This window comes from Mesoplodon mirus (genome assembly GCF_964341445.2).
Source record: "Mesoplodon mirus genome assembly, chromosome: 15".
NCBI lineage: Eukaryota > Metazoa > Chordata > Mammalia > Artiodactyla > Ziphiidae > Mesoplodon > Mesoplodon mirus.
The window spans coordinates 43,795,208-43,818,014 of record NC_138991.1 but is presented as its reverse complement, the minus strand read 5'-3'; the positions used below and the strand labels follow the sequence as shown (position 1 = coordinate 43,818,014).

General features: G+C 54.0%; 2 protein-coding genes across 4 annotated transcripts; one reads left to right on the top strand and one right to left on the bottom strand.

Annotated features, from left to right (window-relative positions):
• The first annotated feature begins 577 nt into the window (after positions 1 to 577).
• HIRIP3 (HIRA interacting protein 3) lies at positions 578 to 3,329 on the top strand. The gene is given in 8 exon segments (XM_082645612.1): positions 578 to 706; positions 784 to 904; positions 1,025 to 1,139; positions 1,377 to 1,675; positions 1,678 to 2,403; positions 2,505 to 2,673; positions 2,757 to 2,855; positions 2,942 to 3,329. Coding segments are annotated over 8 exon segments (1,758 nt in total). The 5' UTR covers positions 578 to 641; the 3' UTR covers positions 3,106 to 3,329.
• A 330-nt stretch (positions 3,330 to 3,659) lies between these two features.
• Positions 3,660 to 22,539, bottom strand: TAOK2 (TAO kinase 2). 3 transcript variants are annotated; one of them, XM_082645610.1, is made up of 19 exons: positions 21,951 to 22,534; positions 18,712 to 18,878; positions 18,462 to 18,533; positions 18,271 to 18,372; positions 17,727 to 17,772; positions 17,498 to 17,594; positions 17,236 to 17,349; positions 17,038 to 17,129; positions 14,873 to 14,966; positions 14,696 to 14,777; positions 13,726 to 13,893; positions 13,291 to 13,551; positions 12,930 to 13,091; positions 10,868 to 11,233; positions 10,580 to 10,783; positions 10,017 to 10,256; positions 6,697 to 6,909; positions 5,555 to 5,737; positions 3,660 to 5,472 (listed from the first exon to the last, which is right to left on the bottom strand). In XM_082645610.1, exons 2-19 carry the CDS (start codon positions 18,841 to 18,843, stop codon positions 4,951 to 4,953), a joined length of 3,150 nt encoding a protein of 1,049 aa, XP_082501736.1. In that variant the 5' UTR covers positions 18,844 to 18,878; positions 21,951 to 22,534; the 3' UTR covers positions 3,660 to 4,950. The 3 variants fall into 3 exon arrangements, with proteins under 3 accessions (XP_082501736.1, XP_082501737.1, XP_082501735.1); XM_082645611.1 differs by lacking the exon at positions 6,697 to 6,909 and having other exon boundaries at positions 21,951 to 22,533; XM_082645609.1 differs by lacking the exons at positions 3,660 to 5,472; positions 5,555 to 5,737; positions 6,697 to 6,909 and having other exon boundaries at positions 8,159 to 10,256; positions 21,951 to 22,539.
• Between the last annotated feature and the right edge of the window lie 268 nt (positions 22,540 to 22,807).

Below are 22,807 nucleotides of genomic sequence, written 5' to 3'. Positions count from 1 at the left end.
ACTTCCGGAGAGTCCGCAGGGCTGTGTCCGCTGGGACTACAACTCCCGGCGTGCCCCGCGCCCAGGGATCGTAACCACACCGGCTACCCTTCTGGGGAATACCGGGAAAGGAACGTTGCTTCCAGGGGATACGCTAAAAATGGCGCCGCGGCGACGCGATGATGTCACAAAGATGGCGGACGCTGGAGGGCACCCTCACTGATTCGAAATGTGCTTAGCGATTTGAAGCCACGAGAAGACATTCCTCCTGGGGTTCCTAGTCTCCTGGCGAGGACGCCCTTTTCCTTCCGTCTTTCAAAATCACAGATGCCTAGTTGCTGCCCGTGACCACGAACGGAGGCAGCGTCGCGGGTTGATTGTTACATCCAAAGGTGTAGCCGGTTCCCAATCGGTTTCTAACGAGAATTCTCCTTCAAAAGAGATTCGTTCTAAGAAAAGGAAGGAACCGCGAGACTCTCCAACTGCTCGGGGAAGGCAAGTTTTGTCTCGCAAAGTTCTGGGTCCAAGCGGCCCGTAACGGATACTCAACGGTCCTCCACCTCACGGCGCCACGATACTGCGCGTGCGCAAGCTCCTGTCAAACGCGTAGACGGAGGCCGAGAAGAAAAAAGGCGGGAGCCGCCAATATCAGGTGGAGCAAAATGGCTCGGGAGAATGAGATGCAGGAGTTCACCCGTAGCTTCTTCCAAGGCCGCCCGGACCTCAGGTGCACCGGAGGTTGGAGGCGGGGTTGTAAAGGGCAGGGGCGGGACGGGGACTCCGTCGTGACACGTGTTTCCGCAGCACGCTTACGCACTCCATCGTGCGGCGGAGGTTCTTGGCTCACGCGGGCCGCGACCACCTGGAACCCGAGGAGAAGCAGGCGCTGAAGCGGCTAGTGGAGGAGGAGCTGCTGAAGATGCAGGTGTGGGCCCGAGCCTGGGCCACCGCAGGGGAGGGGGTTGTGGCCGTGGAGGAGGGGCCTGAGAGCGGTGGGGCAGAACACAACCTTGGTACACGTGATGCTCTGTTGATGCACACACAGGTGGATGAAGCCGGTGGCAGGGAAAAGAGGCTCGACGTTGCCAAGAAGGCCAAGAGGTCTCCCATCCCCTGCCGTGACCCAGCGAGAAAAAGGTTCCGTTTCAATTCGGAGTCAGGTTAGTGCCTTGTGCATAGTTGGTTCATGCTAAAGGTATTTATTGTGCGTGTGTTATGTTACAAGGCCGTAGGTGAGGGTGCGTGGCCCGTGAGTCAGGAACCAGGAACAGGGTGGACTGAGAGGTTTCCTACTGCCCTTCCCTCCATCAGAGCAGGATTCAAGGCAACCAATCCCAAGTGGAGGGAGAAGGGACAGGAGGAACCTGTCCCAACCTTCTCTTCTCTCCACATTCCAGAGCCCAGCTCTGCAGCCTCCAGTCCAGACTGCTTCAGCCTCCCAGCAAAGAATGGGATGGCAGCAGAAGTCAGTCCAGCCGAGGATGAGAATCCAAAGCGAGCCTCAAAGAAAGCAATTGAGGAGAGCAGTGATGAGGAAGAACAGCAAAGGGACCTGACTGCAAAGATGGGATTAGAGAAGGAAGTGAAGGGGAGCAGTGAGGAGGAGGAAGAGGGCTCTGCCAGAAAGAGTAAGGTCTGGAAAGAAGAAAGCAGTGAGGAAGAGGAAGATGAGGAAGAGGAAGAGAAGGAGGAGGAGGAGAAAAGGAATCCAAGGGCAGGACTAGAAAGAAGCCTGGGACAAAGAACAAGCAGGCACCAGGCAAGGCCTCAGCCAGTAGGAAACAGGCCAGGGAGGAGAGTGAAGACAGTGAGGAAAGTGCCCAGGGGCCAGGAAAGAAGGCAAAGGGAAAGAAAGGAGCTAAAAGCCACCAGGAAAGTGAAAAGGAGAGTGAGGAGGAGGAGACCCTAGCCAAGAAAAAAGAGAACAGAGAGGAAGAAGAGGATTGGAAACTCACAGCCCAGAGCAGTGGAGGTCAAAGGTCCTCCTCTCGGGAGGAGAGGAGCTGTAAGCAGAAAAGCAGGGCAGCAAGACTGCTGGGATACCCGGGGGACAGAGAGGAACAGAAGGAAAGATCAGCAGCAGGCAGCGGGGATAGCAGTGGGGAAGATGAAGAGCCCCTAGTGCAGAGGAAGAGCAAAGACAAGACCCAGTCGAAGGGTGGGAAAAGGCAGAGTGGAAGCAGTGAGGAGGATGGGGAAGACAGCTGGAGGAAGATGACACCAACTACTGGAAAGACAGCCAACGTGGGCAGTATCAATGGCGAGGCAAGTGACTCGGAGAAGGAGGTGAGTGACAGCGAGGCAGAGGGGACCCCCAAGAAGGAGAGGAAGAACCGCTCTTCCAAGAAGAGCTCCAAGAAAGGCAGGACACGAAGCTCCTCCTCCTCTTCCACAGATGGCAGTCCAGAACATAAAGGCAGGAAGGTGAGGGTTGAAGATGGGGTGGGAGGCTACCATCAAGGAAGAGGGAGACCCTGACTCAAGCCCAAAAGGCTTGGCCTTCAGCTGCTATCTTCCCTTGCCAGGCTGGCTCTGGTCGCCCTGGTGAGGACCACCCATCTGTGATGAGGCTAAAGCGCTACATTCGGGCCTGTGGGGCTCATCGAAACTACAAGAAGCTGCTGGGCTCCTGCCGTTCACACAAGGAACGCCTGAGTGTTCTCCGGGCAGAGCTGGAAGCCCTGGGCATGAAAGGTGAGGCTGGGCGTGCCCTGGGGGCTGCAGGAGAAGGCCTTGGCTGCTGGGCAGGAGAGGACCACGAGCTTCTTCTGCCCCAGGTAACCCTTCCTTAGAGAAGTGTCGGGCCCTGAAGGAGCAGCGGGAAGAGGCAGCTGAGGTAGCCTCCTTGGACATTACCAACATCATCAGTGGTTCAGGTGAGGGGCTTCCTTCCACTCTCCAGGAGCAGATGGGGCATGGACTTTCTCAGAGCACTCATCTCCTGCTTTCTCCTCCCCTCTAGGCCGGCCACGCAGACGCACAGCCTGGAACCCTGCAGGAGAAGCAGCCCTACCGGGGGAACTATACCGCAGGACCCTGGACTCAGAGGAAGAGCGGCCCCGCCCCCCACCCCCAGACTGGTCACATATGCGTGGCATCATCAGCAGTGATGGCGAGAGCAACTGAGCTCCCCGTCCCCAGGACTTTCCACTTGTAGAAAGCATATATAGCATACCCACCCCCAACTCTGCCTGCAGAGCAGAAGCAGCTTTCTTCGGAGAAGACTCGCAGCTCCCAGGGACACAAGTTATTGGGATTCTACTTCTCAGCTTCACATTCCCAGTTTAAAGTGTTTACAGGGATTTATTTTTAAAGACTCAATAAAGGAGTGTTTGAATCACCTCATCAAAACTGGTCCCCCACTCTCACTCCCTGTACTTTGGTCCAGGAAGCTGAGGAGTAGCCACTGTCCCCTTGATCTGGTTCCCTTTAATTTCCCCCAGATTCTCCAAAGAAAGTCCCAGCCTCCTGACCCTGCCATCCAGTCTGCCACCAGGCTTGATTCAAAAAGAGTGTGGCTGCTTTCTCCAGCCTGACCAGTGGGCCCCTCTGACCACCCCGCTTTTATTTATTTACTTAGGCCACGCTGTGTGGCATGTGGGATCTTAGTTCCCCAATCAGGGATCAAACCCTTGCCCCCTGCAGTGGAAGCAGGGAGTCTTGATCACAGGACCACCAGGGAAGTCCCTGACCACCCTGCTTTTAGTTGTCTGATAACCTAAAGCTTAGTTGGGAGGAAGATCTGAATAACTGGCCTTAAGAAGAATGTGAAGCACAAAATGAAAGGTCTTGGGAACAGCTGTTGTTTATGTCTTTCTTCCCCTTTCTGGAAACAGCCACTTAGTCCACGGGCTGACTCTTTCAGCCTTAAAGCGGTGGGTACAGGGTCTAAACCTGACCAATCAGAGCACCCCAGGCCTCTGGCTACAGATCAAACCAACGAAGTCACTTCAAGATTGCTGGAATTCTTGCTGTTGAGGTTGTTGGTAGGTTGTAAGGTTGGAGCTGCCAGGGGCCTGTGGGTAAGGTGAACCTTCTGAAAATCTGAAGCCAAAGCAAAGGGAAGCAGAGGTCCAGACTGATGACTTCCATTGAAGCTCTGGATTCAGTCATGTCCAAAGTCAGTAAAGTCACTGAAATTTCTAGTTACACAGCCCAGTGAGTTCTTTTTAAATACAAGTAACACTAACACCTGCCACTGAACATTCCTTAATATACACCTTAGACAGAAAAGGTGAGTCCTGGGATCTGTTAGAATAACCAACAGTTTATTAAAAGCTTGCCATGGGGCTCTGTGCCAGCCCCGTAGCTGGGAGGGGCTCTCATGACTGCCCCCAGGCCTGGGAGCAGCCCCTTCTAAGGTTCTTATTTTGTTCCCCTGCCCCAGCTCAAATCTCAATTAAAAAAAAAAAAAAAAAAAAGGATAAAGGACAAGACGGCACAGGACGTCAGACAGCAACAGGGGAATGGAGAGACCCAGGCATCCTGACCCCAAGACCCCATCCTGATCTTTCTTTCAGGAAGAACTTTTCCTCCCGTTCTCCCCACCCCAGGCCCCAGACCTGCTCCGTCACATTCCAGGTCTGGGGGGCCTGGCGTCCCCAAGTCCATGGCCCCATTCCAGGGGGTAGTATAGTTCTCTTTATATAATATATCTAGACCCACCCTTCCCCTCCCCCAGGGGACTAGATGAATATTTGACACGCATATCTCCCTCCTTTCCCGAGGCCGTGATGGAGAGAAACCCTGGCACCATGGTGGGGAGGCAGGGGCTCCTGGTCAGCCTTGAGGCACCTATGCCCAAGCTGGCCTTGGGCCACTGGCCAGCCCAAGAAGCTCATGAGATGAGGTCTGAGGGGAGCTGGAGCCAATTTCCCGTCCCCCACCCTTGGGTGGACCTCAGGCTTACAGCCCTCCAGGATCAGGCTCCACCCACCCCTGCCTCATTCATTGGCTTATCCACCTTGTACTTCAGGAATAGAAGTGGGAGGAACCATTGAGGATGTGGGAAGCGACACTGGTGCTGCGGCTCAGAGGCCCAGGCACTGCAGCAGCAGGTGGGCCCACACTGTCACTGCCACTGCCTCCCGAGGCTGCTCGTCGCAGGGGCTGGGGGCTGTTTCTTAGCAGCAGCAGGGCTCCACCACGGGGTGTCCCACTCTGTGCTGGGGGCCCCAGCCAGCTTGGGGGACCCGGGGGAGCCAGGAGAGAGGGCTGACGCCAGGCTGGGGGGGGCATGCCTGGTGGAGGAGGGCCATGGCTCCAGTGCGCCCCTGAACGGGGAACAGGACGGGAGGGCCAGGCAGGGGCAGGGGGTGGAGCAGGATAGCCCTGGGCAGCAGCCTCAGCTGGGATGCCCCCCAGCGCCATACTGGAGAAGCCCAGCCTCATGCTCTCAGCATCGAAAGCCTCGATCTCACGGGCCTGCCGCTCGAGCAAACTCCGGATGCGCTCTGAGCGCCCCGTCTGCAGGGCCAGCAGCTCCTCTTCCACCTGAGGCACCCAGAATAGAGGTCAGAGGGTCTGGGGTGGGGGCTGCCCTCCCCACCCCATCCTGGAAGCCCAGCCCCCTTACCCGCTGCTCCAGCAGTGCCCGCCTCAGAGCTACTCTCTGCTCCAGCTCCCGTAGCTCCCTCTCGTGTTGACTCTCCGTGCGGATCTTGATCTTGCTCTGGTAAGCATTGAGCAGCTCCAGCTCCTGTTGAAGCTGCTGCCGTAAGGCCTGGAACTCTGCCTCCTGGGTCTCATCAAGCCGCAGCTAGAGATTAGGTAGAGCAAGTTTTCAGGGCCTCCTCCCCTACCCCCACAATCCTCCCCTGCCCCAGCAGGCCTGGGCCCTCAGGTTTCAAGAAGCAGCCAGTCTCAACATCTATCAAAATGAAAGGTCATCATACCCTGTGACACAGCAATTACACTTCCAGGAATTTATCCCCCAGGTATACTTGCACATGTGCTCGAAGGTGTTCACTGAAGCGTTATAATAGCAAAATACTGGAAACAACCTAAATGTCCACCAATAAGGGATGGGTTAAATAAATTATGGTATATCCATACCATGGAAAACTCTATGCTCTTAAAAAATGAGATATGTGTACTGACATGGAAAGATGTCCAAGAAATACAAGGTGGAAAAAGAAGTTAGAGACCAGTATATAAAGTATCATTCCATTTTTGTTTAAAATTTTTATATAATTTTCTAAATATGCATAGGAAAAAATCTAAAATACAATTAATTGTTAACAACAGTTACCTCTGAGAGGTGGGTTAGGTGAGGGAACGGCGATGAATAAGGACACTTTTACTTTTTACAGTGTTATTTTAAGTGGCCTATTCCAGTGTGATGTGTGATCACTTTTAGAACAGCAACCTTCAAAATCCTCCAGAAGTCTGGGCAAATTGGCCTGAGGGCCACAATCATTTTTATTTGTTCCCTGTTCACAGATTAAACTAACTCAGGCCCAGGAAAAAATTACAGCCACTCTTTCCTTGGTGGTTCTTGGTGGAGTAGGCAGGCTGGCTTTGTCAAGACCTTAAGAAAATACTTAAGAGAAATAATAAAACCATTGCAGAGAATACCAACAGTGGAAGAATATCTGAATTTCCCAAGAACAAAAAGCCCTATCTCTGTCTACACCCCCCACCTGCAGTGCCCACGGCTAAACTGGAAATACAAAGGCCAACCTCCACCATGCTCCCTCCCTGGATCCCAGGCCTCACCGCCTGTGAGCTGAGCATCTCTGAGATGGACTGGTCGTACTGCTCAGCTAGGATTGCCAGCTTGCGGGTCTGTTCTTCCTTGAGCCGCTTAAGGAGGCTCTTGTGCTGAGCTTTGGGCGTGGTCTCCAGCAAGTGTGCCCGCAGAGCCTTGTACTGCCGAGTCTGGATCTTACACGTCTCCTGGAACTGCTTCTTGATCTGCAGCTCCTTAGACTATGCAGTGGACGGACCAAGGGGAGATGGGGGCAGGGGGAGGAGGAGGAGGAACAACCAGGGGAAAGGGAGAAGAAAGAGAGGAGGAGAGGAGACAGAAGCAGAGACAAGAAGAGGGAGAGAAACAGAAAACATGTTAGACAGAGGGGGCGGGGGGAGCTGTATACAGACAGACATGGAGAGGTGGGATTGTGTTGAGAGAGATCAGCAAGATTCTCAATGGGCAAGAGATGCAAAGAAAACAAGACAGCTTCCAAGAGCACGTTCACAGAGTTGGGTGGAAAACTCACAAGAAACAGCAGGAGAGTTCATGGACAGGGAACTGAGAATCTTTAGAGTACTGAGTGCACACAAGAAGCTTTGACCATGCAAAGAGGGAGAAAATATAACCTAGAGATAGACGCCTGTGAGCAGATACAGAATATGCACAAGTGAGAAAACTAAGTCACTCAACACACACATGGAAGACAGCAACACAGCTGAGGAAAGACAGAGGAAGTCCCAGGTTCATCACCTCAGGGTGGGAGGGAGGGAAGGATAAGCACCAAGCTAAGAAATGGATAAGATGGGTGGCCCCATCTCGGGCCACATAAGGGAAAGGGGCAAAGGAGGCGGCCAGAAAGGGCCCGACAAGTTCAACAGGCCAGCAGCTGCCACCCTGACCAGATAACCACATTCCAGCCCGGCCCCTTGTGTACTCAGCTCCCACTCCAAGCCCACAACCAACCCCATTTCCGCGGCCCCCACACTCTGTCTGGGCCCCCAAACTCACCACCCCCTACTGTGGACGGTTTGCAGTCCCATCCCCCCAGCCCTCTAGGGCAATGCCTGATGCCAGGAGAGAAACTCAGCTCCCAGACAGAAGGCAACCACGTAGGGAGTGGGTTGGGAGGAAAGGCAGTGAATGAGGACAAAAGGACCCAGAACCTGAGGACTCTCGGGGAGGAATCCACAAACAGGGGAACTGTGGGACCAAGAAGTTCTGGGGAAGCTCAACAGGGGCCCAGACCCCTGAACTGGTGGTGGTCATGGTGCAACGAAGCTATGAAGGTAGAGAGGATGAGGCTGAGGAGTGAAAGGGGTTGAGATAACGTAGATGGGGTGAAGAGGTCATGGAACTGGGGGCCAAGGGTCCAGATTGGGGGCATACCGGGGAGGCTAGGCGGCAGGACAAAGCAGACAGAGGCAGCCTGGGCCAAAGGTACAGTTCCGCTCAGATATTTTATTTGTGTTTGTCTTTTTCTTTTTTTGGTGGGGGAAAGGGGACAGGTTGGAAGGGAGACAGAAAAACAAAATCAAAGAGAGAAAAAAAAACATGACTCTTCCCACCCACTGCCACCCCTGGCCCCAGGCCTGAGTCGATGAGGGTGAGGATGAGCACACACAGTGGGAGAACAGCAATAACTTAGGGTGTGGGGGGGAGCATCAGGAGAACACAAAATATAATCTCCGGACTCCACGGTGGAGGAGGCTGCCTGTCTAGAGGCCCAAAGGGCTAGGGGGTGAGGTGGGGAAGCATACCGAGGAAGGAGTGGTAAAAGGGAGGAGAGGACTGGGACTGGAGAACTTCACTGAGTAGTGGGAGATAAAGTGCTCAATGCTCTAGATTTGGGCTGGGGAGGAGCTAGAGTTGGTTACCTCCAGGGAGGCAGGGCCCGGGACTGGCGGGTTCGGGATCTCCGCCCAGCTAGAGTCTCTGGTGGTGGTTGGTGGGAGGCAGGGGGGCCTAGCCGGCGCTGGCTGCGTGGTAGCAGCCGGGGGATACGGCTGGGCCGCTCACCCCGAAGCAGGCCCCAACTGGCCAGTGTGTGGATGGCCCAGGGGGGCAAGCGGGTGGCTAAACCTTGGCTGGCCCGTGCCAGGCGCCAGTTCCAGCCCTTGCACAGGGCCCAAAACCTTGCCAACAGGGCTAGTGGGTGTCGGGCAGTGCGAGGATTACCCCGCCGGGGCCCAGGGACAGGCAGACGGCTGCGGAAGCCATCCTTGTTGGTCTTGGGGTAGAGTGCAAATAGGCCCCGATCCCCCACGGCCCCACAGCCCTGTAGGGCCCTGAAGGCCATGGGCGACAGACGCAGCAGAGCACGCAACCAGAGTCGAGAGATGCCCCGGCGCATCCGAGGGCCCTGCTGCCGCACCCATTTGCCCCCAGCTGCCATAGCTGCCAGAGGTAGAGCCAAGCCTGGCCAGGCTAGGAGCCAGGCAGCCCCAAGGCCCAGAGGGACACCCATAAGACCTCGACGCCAGCTCAGACTGAGGACGGCCCCCAGTGCGGTGCCCTGAGCCAGGAGTAGGAATAGACTGGGGGGCAGGTGCAGAGCTGTACAAAGCAGTAGGTAGGAGGCCCCCAGGCCCACCAGCCCCACCTCAAGGGCCAGCAGGGCTGCCTGCAGGCCACCCCCACCCTGGGCCGCCAGCAGTGGGAGCAGCAGCAGAAGTAGTAGGGGCAAGAGGCCAGAGGAGGACCCCACTGCAAAGGAGAGTCCAGCCAAGAGGCCATGGGACAGGAGTCCAGGGAGCTGGCTAGTAGGGCTGGGCCTCAGATGTGTTGGAGGGGGTTCAGGGGGGATGTCTGGTGAGGGACAGCCATCTCCAGAATCCCTCGGGGTCCTAAATGGAGCACCCTCCTCCTCTTCCTCCTCTTCCTCAGGGACTGGGGTCAGTGTTGGACCCTGGACCCAGCCAAGCTCAAACTCCTCATCCAAGAGGCTACCATCCTCCTTCCCCCACAACCTCCATTCCCCGGATGCCTCCTGGCCCACAATGCTCCTCTCCTGGGGTGCCGGGGATGGAACTCTAAGCTCCTCTATCTCCTGCTCAGGTAGCCCCCAAACTTCTTCATCGACCAAGCTCCTATGTTTCTGTGGACTGGGACTAGGGGTTCCTGACTCTTCCCCCAATATCCTCTGCTCCTCTGGCTCCAAGGCAGCCCCTTCCTTCCCCAGAATCCTTCTCTCTGGAACTGCTTCCTCCTCCTCTCCCAGAATTCTTTGGTCTGCCTCCTGGCCAGATGAGCAGGACTGCTCTTCTCTAGGGGTGCCTGTGTTAGGTGGTCCCAGAGCCCCAGGAATGGGGAGCGGGAGGCCCAGGGGACGCTGGCCTGCACGTACTTTGAGGCTCTTGGGCTGCTGGCGAACCTGGGCCGCATGCTTCTGCCGCAACTCTTGCTCACGCCGCTTATTGTACTCCAGCTGGTTGCCCAGCTCCGTCTGGTGCTGCAGGCGGGTGAGCTCAGCCCGTGTGCGCTGTACGGCCTGGAGCTGCCGTAGCTCCAGCTCCCGTGTGGCCTCATGCTGCCGTAGCAGCAATGCACACTCCAAGTCCTTCTGTGTCTGTTTCTTGTTCAAGTCCTGAGGCAAAAGGGAGGCAGGGCCCAGAAACTGGTCAGAAAGCCTTGTTGGTGTCAAGGAAGTGAGAGCCCCAGGACTCCTTGACAGAGGGAGCCGAGGGTGGGGAGATGAGGGGTGTAGATGAGAGGTGTAAGGGAGCCAAGCTCCTAGCTGGCCTGGGAACTCTAGCAGGGTCTAGTGGGCACGAGAAGCGAAAGAGGTGTTGAAGAGAAGCCGAGCTGTGACACGAATGAGGGCAGAGGGGAAAGACAACCACAAATGAGGCAAATGGAAAAGGGTAGGTGCCTGGGATCTGGGAGGGGAACTGGGAGGGGGTGGCCTACCTCTCGAAGCAGGTCCTGGTCCAGGCTGTGACGAGCCAGCAGCATCTTGCGCTTGTACTGGCGACACTGCAGCTCAAAGTACTGGCGCTGCCGCCGCAGCAGTCCAGCCTCCTCCTCCGCCTGGCACTGCTGTAGCTGCTCCTTCTGCCGCAAAAGCCACTCAGCCTTCTCTCGCTTGGGTGTGCTGGGGTTCTCCTGGAGCTCCTAGGCAAGGGCAGCAGGAGAGCAAGGAGGTCAGGCCCGCCTCAACCTCCATCAACCCCACCCACTGCTGCAGCCCTATCCCACCTCCTTCAGCTGCTCCTTCCGAAGTTTGTAGGTTCGCTTCTGCGCCTCCAGCAGGGCGGCCAGCTCCTTCTTCTGCTGCCCGAGGATGTGCTGCTGGAACTTACGCTCCTCAGCCTGGGCAGCTCGCGCCTCCTTCTCACCGATAGCCTGGTGCCGCCTTGACAGCTTTTCGGCCTCAGCCCCAAAGCCAGCCCGCTGCGCCTCGAGCTCCCGCTGCAGCCGCGCACTGTGCTCCTCACGCTCACCCCTCAACCTCGACTCCAACGCCAGCAGCTGTTTCTGGTGCTGTCGTCGCATCCGCTTATAGCCACTCAGCTGCTCCCGCAGGGCTGAGTCCTGCTCATGCTCCTGGATCTGACGGCTGACCTGGGGGCGGGCGAAAGGATGAGAAGTGGGGCGCAGCCCTGGCCCCCATTTTATTAACACACATAGTCTTCGTGCCCTATGGGGGAAGAACGTGAGTGTTAGCCTCATGGGTTTAATTCTCATTTGATATCTTCCTCACACTTAACCTCGCTGAGCCTGCCACCTCAACTGGATCATGGCGATATCTCCTTCAGAGGTTGGTGAGACTGAAGGAGACAAGAAAAGGTGCTGAGCACAGGGTCTTGCATAAAAGTAGGAACAATTCAGATTAATTCAAAAGAATAAAAGAATCAGACAGACCTGGGACCAGATCCCAGCTCTGCCACTTACTAACCATGTGACCTCAAGCAAGTTAATGCTGCTAAGCCTTAGCTCTATTAAATGGGACAATAACACCTCCTCACAGGGGGCTGGGGAGATTAACTTTGATACCTATGTAATAGTGTCTAGAACACTCTGAACCAGTTAAGTGATGGTTCCTTCCCCTTCAGCAAACACTGAAGACCCTTTACAGCTCAGATACGGAGCCAGAATATGGACCACGGGACACTGGAATAACAAGAACACTGGGCCTGGATGTTTTCATCTGAAGTTTGAGCTCAGATCCCACTGTCAAGGGGCTATGTCAATGTACCCCAAACTAGTCCAGGTGGCCAAACCCCTGGAGATCACAGACCTCTCTGCACAGTACCACAAAGCACCAAGCATCACAGGGTCTGAAGAGTTGTCCTAAAAGAACAACCAGCCATAAGCAGAGGCTACAAGAACATACTAGACCAACCAATGGCCTCCAAGGGGACCATCGAAGCTTACACCTAAACAGGAATGTAATCTAAAAGTTTATTAAAAGTATGGACGAGGGCTTCCCTGGTGGCGCAGTGGTTGAGAGCCCGCCTGCCGATGCAGGGGACACGGGTTCGTGCCCCGGTCCGGGAAGATCCCACATGCCGCAGAGCAGCTGGGCCCGTGAGCCATGGCCGCTGAGCCTGCGTGTCCGGAGCCTGTGCTCCACCATGGGAGAAGCCACAACAGTGAGAGGCCACAACAGTGAGAGGCCCGCGTACCACACACACAAAAAAGTATGGACGAAAAACTATGTTTTAGGAAAAGTATACCCCTTTTCCTATGAACTGCGAAAAACATCGCTGTGACTTTATTTTAAGAGAGGACCAAGGCCCTGGTTACAGAATTTGGGAATCACCAAAGGTAGCTCCCTCTGAGTCACAGCTGTTTCATCTCACAAATGGGATCATACCCTCACCCTCCCAGAAAAACTGGAAGAATTAAATACAGGGATGTGTGTGGGCCTGAAAGCCAATTACTGGCACGGGCAGATACCTGTACACCATCTCTGCCCTCTAGGGGCACAGAATCCAGCAAACCTGTCATCATGCTGTTCAGGAGTACCACAGCACAGGATATGAAGCACCTGGCTGGCCAGGAGTCTGGGAAGGCATGCCAGGAGATGCTATTTAAGTCCAGCCACAAAAATGGAGTACGAGCCGGGCAATGTGACCAAAATAGTCTATTGGGAGAAGGGAGGGGAGAGGGAAGGGTTTAGGTGAGACGGTCGAGGTGAGAAGGCAAGAGACAGCAACACAAAATGAGGGTGGAATCTGGACTTAATCATATGCCACAGAGAGAAAGTCATTTCTGGACTTAGATAGTCTGGGGCACCCAGGATGGCTGCACTTACCAGGGAGGCAGTACGGATGGTGGCAAAATGGTCCCGGTTGCGGCAGTAGGCCCGTCGGCGGGCAGAAGAGGTGGTGGATGTGGGAGCCGGGGCTGCAGGTGGCTGGAGAGGGCCTGGGGTCATCTCTGGCTGGTAGGGGTCATCATAGAGGTTGTCAGAGCCCTAGAGGAAGGGAAGGTGGAAGGAATGCCCAAGGCTCAGAGGTCAATGGGCCCACAGGGAGTTCCCTGGAGACCCAGTCAGACTTAGAGAAGGAGCAGTCACACATGGGAGGGACAGCAGGGAACCAAGGCGATTCCTGAGAAGGAGAGCTGGGGCTTGGCCCTGCCGCTGTCAGGCCTACTCAGGGTGAGCTGCATACCGGCAGCCGGTGGATGATGGAGCTGTGGGAGGTGACTGTGTGCTCGCCCTCCTGCATCATGGCCATCTCCCGGGCTTCAGGGCCTTCTTCTTCCTCCTCCTCCTCCTCCTCCTCCTCTTCCTCCTCCTCATTGTCAGAGGCATCTGCTAGGCTGTTGACTGAGCTGCTCTGGCTGGAGGCGCTGATGGACATGCTGGGCACTGAATGGCTACTCTCTAGACTGGTCAGCGTCCCGGCCCGGTGCATGTAGGGCTCTGCCTCCTGTGGACAGGACACAGGCTGTTGGGCAGGGAAGGTGAAGGACAAGGGATGTGCATACGGAGGTAGCACAAAGAGACAGGGGGTATGGAGAAGGGTGGGGAGGGGCGCCAAGCAACCGCTAGGAGGCAAGCACAACATGGTGGTGAAGAAGGGTGGCAGGGCAAGCCGGGTCACCTCCTCCTCCTCTGGGGCCTCAGCACCAGGGCCATTGGGCGCCTCTTGGAACAGTATCTTCTTCATTTTGCGGTACTGCAGGTTGTCCAGCTCCCGAACAGCATCCTTGGTCCTCTGGATTAAGTCCATGATGACTGTGGGTGGCCGCTCCCGGAGCACAAAGCGGTGCTGGGGGAAGAGAACACTGAGGCCTGCCGCCAAGCACCTCCTGCATCCCAGTATCCCGTGGATCTTGGCATTCCCTCTGGCCTGAGGCACTCCCCTGGGGCCCATGCCCACCACAGGTTGATGCTGGCCTTGATCCAACCCCTCCTCCTACATTAATTTTTACCTCCCCGTCTCTACTCCCCACACAGTCTCTTGTTCCTCCAGGCATGGCTGACCGGCAAGAACAGCCAGGAGATCTGGATTCTAGTCCAGGTCTTCTATCAAAGTGCTCTGTGCCCCTGGACACGTCATGAGGCCTCTCTGGGCCTCATAAAGCATCCCACAATTATAAAACAAGTAGGTCAGGGTAGACGATCTAAGTCAGTTCCCAACTAGGGGTCCTTAGGCCCCTATGGATCTCTGAAGGGAATGGGGGCCCCTCTACTTTTGATAACTCAAAAAACACCTAGGGGAAATCATACATTTACCCACAACAAGGCTACACAGACTTTTGGCTTGAATTACATCAGATCAGTGTGGTAACCCTGGTTATTGCACACTGGCCAGAAATTCTGGCTGGCAATTATATATATCTTTGATTAATAAAAAACAGGAAAACAAATGATTACTTAATAAATAAAGGCAATGTGGTAGACAAAATCTTGCAAAACACAGAGTCCACTGGGCACTGGGAATGGGGGTGGGAATTCATAAATGAAGTTCTCAGTGGAGGAAGAATCAGGAATCACTAATTTCACTGAGGGGTTTCTGTGGCTCCAACAAGCTACAGTTCTAGGAGAATGCTAGGCCAGTGAGCCCTCACCTTCAGAAGAACCTCTGAGGTTGGTCTGTCTTGAGGGATTTTCTGAAGGCAGGAGTCGACAAAATTCCGGAAGTACTCAGACCTAGATGTCATAGCAGGGTAAGGGTTGGGAGGGCATGAGCCAGGCAGCCTTACCCCTATGGCCTAACCCCTGGGCCCAGGAATCCCAGTCCTCACCAGTGTCCTGACTGGAGCACGGGGGACTCGTTCTGTGCAATGTGGTATAAGGCACTCATCGCATTCATGTTAAACAGCGGTGGTTTCCGTTCCGCTACAGAGAAAGGTCAAGGGGGAGAAGGTGAGAGGTGGCAGGTGGGCAGAGGAGACTGGAGTGGAAATCAGAAGACTTGGGTTCACACCCCAGCTCCCTGACTTCCTCACTCCATGACCCTGAGCAATTCCCATAATCTCAATTAATTCCTTCCTCTGTAAGACGCAGCACCCATCCTCTCCACTGCACACGGGTGGAATAGGTATCAAAGAAAATAACACATGCAAAAGCACGAATGAAGGCAGAAGAAAGCACATTCAGTTGACGGCCCAACTAATATTTATTAGGTGCCAAATCAGAGCAAAAAACTCGCTTAAGTATTACGGGAAAGATGAAAAACAATAGACAGGCCCTGTCCTCAAGGAACTTCCAGTCTAATAGGGAAGATTAAATGGGATTGAACAAATAGCGTCAAGTTCAAAGTGCTAATTGGCACAAGAGGAAAACAGGTAAATGGCTGGGAAGCTGGGTGTGTGGTGGGACTTCAAGCTGGTACATTCGCAGGGGATTCAGGGAAGCTATTTTGGAAAAAGGGATATTGGAGGCAGGCCTCAGATCAGAAGTCACAAGCTAGAAGCCCCTTGTGGCCCAGACAAATGTTTTGTGTTGGTTTTGGTTTTTGCCTAAAGAGTGATTTTTAAATTCTGATAATAATAATGAAATAATAACCTAAATTTCCAGTTTCTCTTAAAAAATTAGATCTGGTGAAATGGAGCCTACATTCCTGCATAACAATGGGCTGGAGCTAAGCAACAGCTGCCCTCTTCAGGTGGGAACAGCAACCTCCAGTTTGTTGTAGTCTCCTCCATATTGCTTCCCTGATACTGACTATCAGTTGCCATTTATAATAAAGATTGATGGGTTTTTTTAATAGTAGAGAAATAGTTCCCTGTACCCATGTCCCTACCAAAAACTAGGAATAAAATGGACAGCTCTAGGTTTTTCTTATACCTGGCCTGCTTCACATATTTCCACCACCTATCTGGTCATGGCCTTAAATGGTAAATGTAGACATGTGTAGATGGAGGGAAAGGCAAGTCCAAATCTCCAACCTTGGGCACAGGAAACAATACAAACAAAGGTAATTAAAAGGAAAAACTCAGAACTTGTTAAGAGGAAAGCCAGCCTTTAGGAAGCAGAGCCTTTAGCTTGGTATAAGCAAGGATGGGGAAGGCTTCAGTCTTGAAGGCAACGGGGAGCCACTGACGGCTCTGAGGAGAAGAGAAAACAACAACACATCTCTCTGATGTAAAAGAGACTGGAAGGAAGAAGAGACTGGCAGTGGGAGAGATCACTGCAGGAAATCGTTGGTAAGAGTAACTGATTAACATCTCTTTCTTGGGCAACTATTTTGTGCCTGGCACCGTGTTGGGGGCTTTACACACATTATCTCACTAAAACAGTTGTTTCAATAGCATTGGCTGGCAGAGATGAGAACCTCAACATGGCTTCAAGACCTCGTGAACTCACTGAGCCGAACCCTCTGGCCTTATCACTCACTGTTCTTTGTTAACACATGCAATATTCCAAACAACTGAGGCTAGTCTCAGCTCCCCAGGTATGCTCCTCTGTCTGGAATACTTTTCCCTACAGTCTTTCAAAGCTACCTATTATTTGTCTTGTGGTTGTTTAGAAATCTCTGCTACAAGGAGACCTTCCTCAGCCCCTAACTAGTTTTTTGGTTGTACTGATCCCGTATCTTCTCCATTCAGCTTTTCTTACATTTAAAGAAAACATGCCTATTTCCTCAACTTGAATGTAAGCTCCAAGAGGGCAAGAACCTCATTCACTGCTCTACCCCCAGAACCTATTAGCACAGTGCATGGCACCCAGCAGGCACTCAAAACAGACTTAGAACTAGAGCAGTGGACAGGAGAAGATGCATGCTATGAAACCTTCAGGTCTAAGAAATGGCAGGATTTGACAGCTGCCTGTACTGGGGATCAAGGGTAGACTCAAAAGGGACAGATGCTTGGAGGCCTCAGAGGATGGGATGGCGTGGGGATAGTAAGAAAAACAGAAAGGAGTGGAGAGAAAAGAGGATAAGGAGCCAAGAGGAGAATGTCCTTACCCAGCTCAATGCAGGTTATGCCCAAGGACCAGACATCCACCTTGCCATCGTACTGCCCCTCATCCATTGCCAGGATCACTTCTGGAGCCATCCTGGGAGAATGGTCAGGAGAGAGAGGCTAATCACCCGCCCAGACCCTGCCAACTCCTGCTCCCAACATCCTGGGAGCTCTCTCCATTCACCATCACTCCCACTCACCAGTACGGGGTGCCCACGAAGGAGTTGGCAGGTGCCATGATGGATGCAGAGCCGAAGTCCCCCAGTTTCACCAAGCCTGGCTCTGACAGCAGGATGTTTCCAGCCTTCACATCCCTGCCAAAGGCAAAGCACAAAGATAAGACATATGTCTCAGAAAGGCTGGGCAGGGGCTTTTGCACCAAGTTTCCAAGAAGACTGGAGCCCAGCAGAATGAGTGGTGTAAAGAGCACCCCCTCCCAGCCATTGTCAGTGCTGCTTGTACCTATGGATCATGTTGTGGGAGTGCAGATAAGCCAGGCCCTGAAGGGCCCCGTGGGTCACAGCTGCAATCTCCACCTCCTGAAGGGGCTTCTTGTGCACTGGGGAGTAAGGGAAAAACATCAAACTGAGGGAGCCCAAGGGTGAGACTGGAACTATCTTCCCTTAACCCTTCCCCCACGGCTCCTCTGCCCTTCTCCCTTCTCCCACTTGTTGGCCAAAGAATCACTTACCTTCTAGAAGGTCAGAAGCTGAGCCCAGGCAATACTCCATCACCAGCTATGGAAGGGTCAAGGGTCAGAGATCAGCAGATCTGGCCACCCCTGGCCTATCTCCCTTGGAGAGAGATCCAAAACAGAGGGCCTCCTTGCCTAGCCTCTACTCAAGCAATGGTCCCAGGGTAATAACAGGGAGAAACGACAACTGAGGAAACGAGAGGGTGGGGAGAAGTCCCTGGAGTCAGGGCCTCCCTTAGAAAGATCCCAAGACATCACTACCATCTCCATCTGAATCCCATCGTTCAATCTCCAGCTCTCCCAGCCCATGTGCCCCCTTTCAACTGCTAATAGTTTATGTCACTCTTCAGCCTCTCCCTCTGGACACACAGTGCTGCTTATGAGTTTGTCTGAGGACTGCAGAGGTTGGGAAAGATTTCCTCCTTCCCAAGATCTGCCCAACAACACCCTGAACAGGGCCCACCTGAGAGACTAGACCAGGATAAGGATGGGCCTGAGTACTGAGTACAAAGATCAGGGCAGAGTCAGGGGGCCAGCTCACCCAAGCCGTGTGCTCCCTCAGGTAACAGCCCCGGTACTGAATGGTATTGGGATGCCGGAGCTTCTGTAGGAACCGCACCTCCTTGATGATGTCCTGCCATTTCTGAAAGGTCAGGGGAGGAGAGGCTTACTTAGCCTGCATCTTGAGCCTGGGGTCCCCTGCCTCCTACCAGTCTGTCAAGCCTGACCTACCTCATTTGACTGCTTCCCACTATAGGACATCTTCTTGATGGCCACCACCTCACTATTCCGGACATCCCGGGCCTAGAGGACCAGACCAGAAGGTAGTGAAGGCCCCCAGTGAGCACTGGGTAGCAGGAAGACTTGCTGGCCCAGCAGGAGAGGGCAGGAAAGCCTGGTGTAGTGGAATAGTGTACAGGGCTGTCTGGAGGTCCACAGCAGGAAGACAGTCCCTGCCCCACCCTCCCAAGCCTCAACTCACAAAGTACACAGCTCCAAAGCTGCCATGGCCAATTTCCCGGAGGTCAGAGAAGAGCTTTTCCGGGTCATCCTTGAAGAAGAGCTCAGCCACATCAGGGTCCTTCAGGCTCCCGGCCCGGCCCCCAGCTGGCATGGTGGCCCCTGGGGGCCCTGAGAGTGGGGCTTGACCTGGTGAAAAGATGGGACTCTTAGAACAAAGATGGGGCTCTCAGAGAGAGAAAGGGCCCCTCCTCCCCTCGTTCCGATGAGGGGGAGGCACTACCAAGGAAGGGCAGGGGGAGATGAGGAACAATATCAAAGCTCAAAAAAAAGAAAAAAGAAAAATGAAGTTGCCCTGGCAATGACTGCACTAGGGCCGGGTCTCTGGAGTCCCTAAAACTAAAGGAAGACTGGGAGGTCAGCATCCTCACCAACCCCTCAGCCCTCAACAAGTTCCGTTTCCCTACAACCCCTAAATCTCCCCTCAAGAATAAAAGATTCTGCCTCCCAGCCAGAACCCCAGATCCCCAAGTGTCCTGTCCCACAAGTCCCACGTCCCAAATATTTCCAGGTACCTTCCTGTTCCCCTTGGCGTTGAGGCCCCCTCCTCCCTCAACCTCTCACACTATGGAAGAGAGCAGGAAACAGCCAAGGCCGGAGGCAGTGGAAATCCGGCCATTGTTACAAGTGGGTACTGGCCCACAGGGGCCAGGAGACTCGCTCTCAAAAAGGGCTAGGGACACTGTGGCAAGCAGGAGATCTAGAATGGGAAGGACAGGGATAGAAATGGTGTCTGGCTCTGGGGGCCTGCGATCTGGGCTGCCTTACTTGTCCAGTCCAATGGCACACGCAACACACACAGGTACAGGACATTTGCAGTACAAAGAACGTTTATTAAGCATATATAGTAAGCACCTTACATGCATTATCTCTCCTTCAATCCTCACCACAACCTTATGAGGTGTTACTATTACCCCTGTTTTACAGATGAGGAAAGGCACTCAGAGGGGTTAAGTGACTTGCCCAAAGCTGGTCCTCTACCACTATGCTTTCAAAATAGCCCTATGAAACAAGCAGGGCAGGATCAGGATCACCATTTCATGGATGAGATCGCTGAGGCATAGAAAGGAAGGACTTCTCCAAGGTCAGAGAACAGGATCTTCTCCTCTCCAGTCAGGCCTGTGTACTCATTACGGTCTCAACAACTCACCCCAAGCTCAGCCCCCTTCTTTAGGAAGCCTCCCCTGACTACCCCAAGCCCTTGGGGAGAAGAACTCCTAGAGCACCCAGCCAGAAATGTACTGAAAACTCCAGCAGTACATCAGAGCCAAGACCTCCTGAGGGGATTCCAAGCCAAGCTCCTGGATAAGCACTTGTTGGAATTTAGGCACAAAGGAGTTTTTCAGCAGAGCTCAGCTCCCAGGGCAGAGTTCTAGCTCCTTAAAAGCACCTAACAATTCAGCATGTAATTATATTCTGTCACACATTGTTTCCTGTTGTGTTGTTAATTTTGTCTCCTCAGCCCCACTGGAAGCTGGAGGGCAAGGAGTAAGCCTGACTCTCTGGTGGGCCCCCAGGGTGCAGAGGCCTCAGAATAGCCTGGGAGATTGATTGATTGCCCTCAGCCCAGCCCCAAGCAGCTCCCAGGCTGCTCAGAGCAGGCCCCTTTCTCCATTCTTCTGCCAGCAACCCTGCCAAGCACCCCTCACCCCCACCACACACCCACACACAAAGGCAGGTGCTCACAACCTGCCAAAGGAATCCTCTTGACCTCTTTACCAGCACCCAACCAAGAATGCCAACTGAGGACCCCAGGTCACATATAAGAGATGCCAGCATAACATCATAAGGGGCCTCTTCCTCAAGCGCCAAACATTTGAGTGATTACCAAGGCCTGTGCTAAATCATAACCACCTTCTAAAATGGACAATGTTACCTCCATTCTACAGATGAGGAAACCCAAGCCTGTCCGCCCTAAGCTTCACTACCAGTGCATTTCATCTGCAATATACAGCAACAAGGCTTTGAGTAAGTTCCTTACACTCGGTCTTCTCTTCAGTAAAACGGATTACAGTGTGGAGCTGTTGTGAAATTTTTAATGAGATCTCGTACTTAGGAACACTATGCAGACACTCAGCATATGGATTTTTCCTTCCCTGCCTCCAGAGTCGCCACGACAAGGCTTTAATACTTTGGGGATCATCCTACCCCTCGGCAGCTTGGCTTTAACTGTTAAGAGACACCACTATCATTTGTCAGAAGAGATGGCCCTCTCAGGAACCCAGGCCAAAGACTGAGATCAGGCTAAAGATGAAGGTCACAGTGGAGAGAAAAATCCATGAGGCAGAAGGCAGGGGCCAGAGCCTCCCATCAGGAAAAGCTTCTGAGTATAGGCCTCCTAAAAAGGAAGCTCTTCTCCCTTCCATTCTTAAATCTCACCCCAATCCATTCTCTTCTGGACCCATGGCTAAACCTAGGCACAGAAGAAAAGAGATGACAAGAGACAGGTATGGAGCACAGGCAAGACTTGTTCAAGGACCTGGGTTCCAATCCTTTTCTGTCGCTGTGTGACCTTGGGCAACCTCTCTGGGCCTCAATAGCCTCAACTGTAAAATGGGAGGAAGGCAATAAAAGAGCCCCCTCACCAAATGAATGAGAGGGGGAGAGGTCACAGAAGAGAATGGATGTACAGCACTTTGTAAATGATAAATTGCTTGACAAATTAGATTACTTGTACCATCACAGCAAGAGGCTGTAAGGTAACAATAGTTGGGGGAAATACTGCCAAGCACCCCTAAACACAAATGCACATATACACTTCCTTGAAAGGACAAGAAACCCAACCAGACCATGCCTAAAAAACAGAGAAGGAGACCCACCATGGGGACCAGAGGCACGGGAATTAACACCCCAGAGGAAAGAGTTACAATCACGAAGGGGTAGCTGTGAGGGAGAAAGTGAACAGGGAGAAAACCAGAAGGGTGCAAATCCATCTGATTAGCTCAAGCACCTTAGGGTGTGACCCCCGTGACATCAGAGACCCTGTCACCTGAGGTCCCTCATCAACCAGACATAATGAAGGGAAAAGGAAGGGGAAGAGGGTGGCAGCAGAAGGCACGGCTAGCCAGAGGCTGACCACTGGCCCAGCTGGGCTTCCCCATCCTGGGGAGAGAGCCTACCCAGGCCCAGCTTCCCAGAAAGCAGCACCCTTTCTTCTCAAGCTAGACACAGGGACCCGCGCCCCTGCACCCCGTGTCTCACCTGGTAGGGGTCACTATGGTGCCCCAGCGCCTCCGCCTCCTCCTGGGGTCCTCCAGCGGCTCTGCCAAGCAGGGAGAGGGGCAAGGAGACCTTTCCCCTTGCCACCTCTTCCTCGGCTTTCGCCCTTCCTAAGGGGCGGGCCCGGGAAGCCTCCCCTGGAGGGGAGGGGGTGACAACCTGATCTGACCTCGCGGTCCAGTCCTCCTCTTCCTCGAGGGCGACAGTTGCTGAGTCCCGGATTTCTGATTGTGGGGTCTGAACTCCAGATATCTGAACAGGGGGAGGCCGAATCTGATATTTGAACTCGTGGGGAATGAACCCCGGATACTGGTGCACGCAGGGTCCTGAACCCCAGATATTTGAAATCCTGTGAAACAGAGCCCCAGGTTTAGAGAGGTTGGGACCCGAATCCCGGGTATCTGGAATCTCAGGGGCTGAGACCCGGATATTTGAGAAGCGTGGGGTCAGGCCCGAAAATTCGGGACCGAGGGGACTGAGCCCCAGGTCTTCGGCCACCGACAGGGGGCCTACCCCGAGGACGTCCAACCGCACGGCCCCTCTCACGCCGGGGTCCGAGGGTGACAGCCCCCACTCCCGCCCCGGCCCCCTCCCTTTCTCCTTCTCTTTCCCGAGGACAGCTGAAAGACTGTAGCTAAGGGCGGTCCCCGTGCCCTCTCCCCCTCTCCTCTTCTCAGTCTCAGCCTCTCCGCACCACAGCCCCGGTCTCGTCCCAGTCTCCCTCTCCCTCTTCCTCCCAATTCCAAGATGGAGACCGGGCGGGAGCGCGCAAGCGCGGTATGGACGCCGGGCCAAGGGGGCGGGGCCCCAAAGGAAACAGCCCCGCCCCTCTCTCCTTA